This window comes from Micropterus dolomieu, linkage group LG17 (assembly GCF_021292245.1).
Source record: "Micropterus dolomieu isolate WLL.071019.BEF.003 ecotype Adirondacks linkage group LG17, ASM2129224v1, whole genome shotgun sequence".
NCBI lineage: Eukaryota > Metazoa > Chordata > Actinopteri > Centrarchiformes > Centrarchidae > Micropterus > Micropterus dolomieu.
In genome coordinates, this window is record NC_060166.1 from 38,667,544 (window position 1) to 38,672,728 (window position 5,185).

At 43.4% G+C, this 5,185-nt stretch overlaps 1 protein-coding gene across 3 annotated transcripts in view; it reads right to left on the bottom strand.

Moving 5' to 3' along the window:
- rnaset2l (ribonuclease T2, like) overlaps window positions 1-5,185 on the bottom strand; it is a 21,096-nt gene that overhangs the window by 3,593 nt on the left and 12,318 nt on the right. For all 3 annotated transcript variants that reach the window (XM_046074040.1, XM_046074039.1, XM_046074041.1), the window contains one exon: window positions 4,460-4,534. In XM_046074040.1, the coding sequence (XP_045929996.1) occupies window positions 4,460-4,534 (75 nt within the window). The remainder of the gene's footprint in view (window positions 1-4,459; window positions 4,535-5,185) is intronic.

Below are 5,185 nucleotides of genomic sequence, written 5' to 3' on the forward strand. Positions count from 1 at the left end.
GGAGTTTATCTTGCCAACTCCGAGCTCATTAAGTCTGAAAACCACACTTGGAGGTCCACCAGACAAATGAACAGCAGCAGTACGGCCTCGAGGCATCAGTGACATCGGTATTTAGCAATATGATTTATGTTCTGTCGGAGCTGGAAAAGTTTCAGCATGTTACATTACATTGAAGCCCCCCAGAGTGAAGTGTTTGTGGGGGTTTTGGGGCGTGATGTTCTCAGGCTCCGATCTGCTCCAGAAGCTCACAGGCTCTTTAGTGTGGGCTGTCCGTTGGTGTTTGGATGTCAGCGTGTGATCAGAAAGGAAAACGGCTCCACAAATTGTGTTTAAATCGGGCTGGCTGGTATATTTAGAATCGGTCTTGATGGCTCCTTCGAGACTTTGAGCCTTTTGTTTTGGAGAAATGACTCAAATTAAAGCTGTCAACTCCAGGAACATCGCAGGGATGGATGGAAGGCGGGGCACCGAGGAAGGCCTAAGAGTTATTGGATTTAGTTGGTGTGGCGGTTGTGTGAGGCCCTAACAATGTGTAGTGAACTGATTTTATCGCCTACGCTACCGGTGTGGCTTTAAGGACGGAAATGATTTTCAGTCTAGGGGGGCTTTCACACCTGCCTCGCTTGGTTCGGACTGTCGGACTTTTCAACCAAAATCGCAGGTGTGAAACCTCCCACGGACCACAGTGTGGACCAAAGAGATGAAATGTGGTCTGACGAAAAGAGGTAGTCTGGGTCCGGATCAAACTGAACCGTGGTGCGGTTCGTTTCTGGTGTGAAATTTTTTTTTGTTGTTTTGGACTATTTACAGGAAGTTTGGCGGTTAACGTGTAACAGGTGACACCAAATCTGTGACCTATCAGATTCTGTGACCCAAAGGGGACGTTAAGCTCCAGAGGCTTTGTTGACTATGTGAAGCGGTTGCAGTTTGGTTGCGTTTAGGCACCAAAAGTACTTAGTTATGATTAGGAAAACATCGTCGTTTGGTTTTAGTCACAGAATCTGATAGGTCACAGACTTTGGGGTTACACCGGAAACAAACAAACGCACGGAGAAATGCACTGAAATAAGGACACACTTATAAATCTCCCGTGACAGCTCATATTTTCAAACCGACGGCAGCTATAGAAGCAACACTGCCACATGCATCTTTGGTTTCTCGCACAACGAGGACGTTTAATTGCGAATTTGAACGAGCCTTCAGTGTAGTTGGTGCTGCAGGTAGTAATGCCATAATAATATTATAGTGGCAAATCTGCAGATGTTCATTTTTTATTCATTCATTCTTGTCAAAGCTCCCTGCTTTAGTCCTTTAGTGCGGTCGCAGAGTTGCAGTGAAACCAAACCAAACCTAACCGAATGGATCAGAATGTATCTCAACTCTCTGAAGATTCTCAGTCATCCAGCTCATAGTTATCCAACGAAGGTTAAAGTCAAGGGCAACTGGACTTGGTTGAAGATACTAGAACTTGAACTTGAAAGCCCCCTAAACATGATGTTCATGTCAGGGAGGGTTATTTTCAGCGGTGACTGAGCTATCTGGCCCAGAGCATTGTTTTGAAAGAATGGCGTTCGAGATAAAGCTACACATGGCGTCAAATCCAAGACGGTGCACCAACAAAAGCTCATCACTTCAACAAACTCTCAAGAGTGCAACCACATCTGCAGATGCAAGACGCCAGCGCGTTGCAGACTTGGAATTGAGACTTGCGGATGGAGTCAGATATTCCGGTGTACGTGCGGCTAGCGTGGCTGCAGACTCGTAGTCTTGTTCATGTGTATCTGCCGCAGTGGGAATTATCTCTGAGAAATCTATCAAATATGAAACCAGCTACCTCAGCAGTCGATATTAATGCATTTACAGAGAGGCAGGACCAAGAGAAGGGCTTTTTTCACCCACCAGTAGCCTAAAGACTGGAAGCAGGGGCAAGGAGTTTTATTTGGGGGACACTCACAGACATCTTAAATACCAGGTAATAAAATGTGCAATTAAATCCATCCATCCATCGTCAACCGCTTGTCCTGCGTACAGGGTCGCGGGGGCTGGAGCCAATCCCAGCTGACAAAAGGCGGGGTTCACCCTGGACAGGTCGCCATCGCAGGGCGTGCAATTAAATGAGGTGCATAATTCAAAGCCAGTGAAGTTTGAGGTGTGATATGTTCTAATGATTTGTCAGTGAGCTCAGACTTCTCAACCAGTTGGAGTTGATTGATGAATTTGGTGAGGAGAGTGTTGCAGGAGCCCAGCCAGAGTGTGACAAAGAGAGTGGCTGAGAGTTTCAGGGTCGGACTCTTGAGATAATGCACAGGTGGAAAAATGCGGTCCGGGTGATGGTTTTTATGTGGGATTCAAAGGACAGGGTGTTAGGCAGGGGGACACGGAGGCTTTTTACTTTGGATGACCGAGTTTCCGGTAAATCATCAGTTCTGATGAAGAGGTTTTGGTGAGAATGATCTCTGTCTTGTTGCTGTTTAGTTCATGTTCACCCAGCTCCTGATGTCTTGGTGGCAGCTGGCGATGCAGATGGGAGGTGGAGGACTTGGTGCAGAAGGAGAGCCGGGTGCGATCGTACTCTCTACGGTAGTTCATTTGAAGCCTTTAGGGGACTTATCTTTAAAAAGAACACCGGATCAAGTAGAAGTTAAGTTTGACAAAAATTCATGAAACCCAGCAGGACAGTCTGGATTTAATGCTTAGTTGTTTTTGGAGCGAGCTGCCACTCTGGATTTAAAGTTGAAATCTCTGAGATTTCCATTTAATTAAATGGCTGTAAAGTCTCTCGCCAAACGAGTTCACACATCTGTGACTGAGTCTCACTGAAGAAATATTATAAAACTCATTTGCAGTATTACGAACTGGGTGTCTGTTGATGAAGAGCTGCAGCATAAAATCAGATCAGGGTCACCCACAGAATCAAGAAGGCCCATTACTGCCTGACCTCTTTATTAAATAACCCCCCCGCTGTGCAGAGCAAAGGCGGGAAACTGGCTGAGAGTCCAGAGTGTGGGAGGCCGAGCCGAGCAGGTCCAGAACAGGATCTGGGAATAGTTTAGCTGGGCGGGGGACCGGGGAGAGCGCCATTTCCAATGGCGGAACTAAATCTACGCTTTATTATAAAAAAGTACTTTTAACTTCTATTATAGCGACTAAATGTTGTTCTTCTACAACCGGCCTTATATAATTATTAAAATTTGTCTGTTGTAGGCCACAGTTTACTGATTAACTTTAAAATGTAGGTTTTTATCTGTAATGAAATTAAGCATTTGTAAAAATAATAAACTCCATAACTGCCACACACAAAGTGCTCCCACACAGCCGAGGGCTTCGGCTTTTTGTTTTCTCTTTGATGTGAACTGGAGCGTTACATTCACTGCCCCCCCCCAAAAAAAACAGAATATTCACATCCCAGAATTAAAAATCGGATCACGTACCCAACAAACTTGAGTCCAGCCCTGTTAAATAGGTTTGTTTTGCTGTAATATCAAATTTCACTTGCTGTTAGCACCAGTAACCACAGTAGACGAGAAATCACCCAGGACTGAAAGCTTTACGACTACCAATTTAAGCAATAATCAATCATACATGCAGGGAACAACAGTGATATTGACTCAGCTCTGACTGTGTGGACCGATTGTGTTGATGTTTCCCTTCACAGCAGACTCGTCGCCTCTGGGTTCAAACATGAGTGCTTTTATTTTCACTGTGCTTTCTCAGCTGCAGGTGCCTACTTTCTCTCTGGACATGAAGGTCGCAGCACGTCCTTCATCTGGTTACAGTTATGTTATTGGAGTTATTGGAGACCCAGTGAATGGACACCATGTGTCACCATCAGCCAATCAGATGATGAAAATGAACTGGCAAAAATTTTATATTTCAATAATCACTTTCAAATCAAATCATTAATCACTTTCTCTGGTTACAGCTTCTCATAGGTGAATATTTTGCTGTTCAATCTCAATAATTAATGTATTATTACTGCAAATATGCTGCACGTCCACTGGTTCCTGCGTCTTTAATGTGAGGATCTGTGCTTTTCCAGTTTTAATTCACCTGTAAACTGAACATATTAGCTTTTTCTTGATTGGTCAGACCCTTGAATATGTCCACTCAGGCTCTGTGACATTTTACATCCACCCTAACAATTAGAAAAGAATATGTATATTAGTCAAGAGTAAAGGTAAGTAGGCAGTAATATGTTATTAGTCATTTGATCAATGTTAGAAAACTTTGAAAAATGTCCAAGGAGATGTCTTCAAATGTCTTGTTTTGTCCCACCAATCAAAAAACAAGAAGCTAATGTTCAGTTTACAGGTGAATTAAAACAGAAAAAGCACAGATCCTCACATTAAAGAGGTAAAAATACATAAAATATTATTGAGCTCGTTGTCAACGAATTGTTTGAGCTGTAAAAACAAACATCAGACACGACTGGAGCAGAAAGCAGCACAGAAGATCTGACCTTGTCGTCTGTAACACACTGGAGCTCATGTTTGTCACCCAGATGTGGAGCCAGGACCTGCTGAACCTCCGCAACCTGCACAAACACAGGAAGGATATTCTGATGGGATGAGCTTCTGATGCCGTCCACATGAGAGGGAATAGATTCCCCGACAACTGGAAACACATCTGTAACCGCTCTGTAATGAAGAAAACTCTCTTCCTCCTACAAATGAAGTTTTATTGTTAAGAAATGAAACTCATCTTTGCTCAAATTAGTATAACCAGTACTTTATACAGTGGGGGAAATAAGTATTTGACCCCTTGCTGATTTTGCAGGTTTGCCCACTTACAAAGAATGCAACAATCTACAATTTTAATCATATGTACATTCTAACAGTGAAAGACAGAATCCCAAAGAAAATTCCAGAAAATCACATCATATGAATTTATAAAAATTGATGACCATCTGATGAGGAAAAACAAGTATATGACCCCCTACCAAACAGCAAGTATTCTGGCTCCTACAAGCCAGTTAGTCTTTCTTTAAGACACAGCCCCAATCCCAACCAATTATCTACATCAAATACACCTGCCTCACCTCGTTACCTGTATAAAAGACACCTGTCAACACCCAAACAACCAGCATCCAACATCACCACCATGGGCAAGACCAAAGAGCTTTCTACGGACATCAGGGACAAGATTGTTGATCTGCACAAGGCTGGGATGGGCTACAAGAGAATCG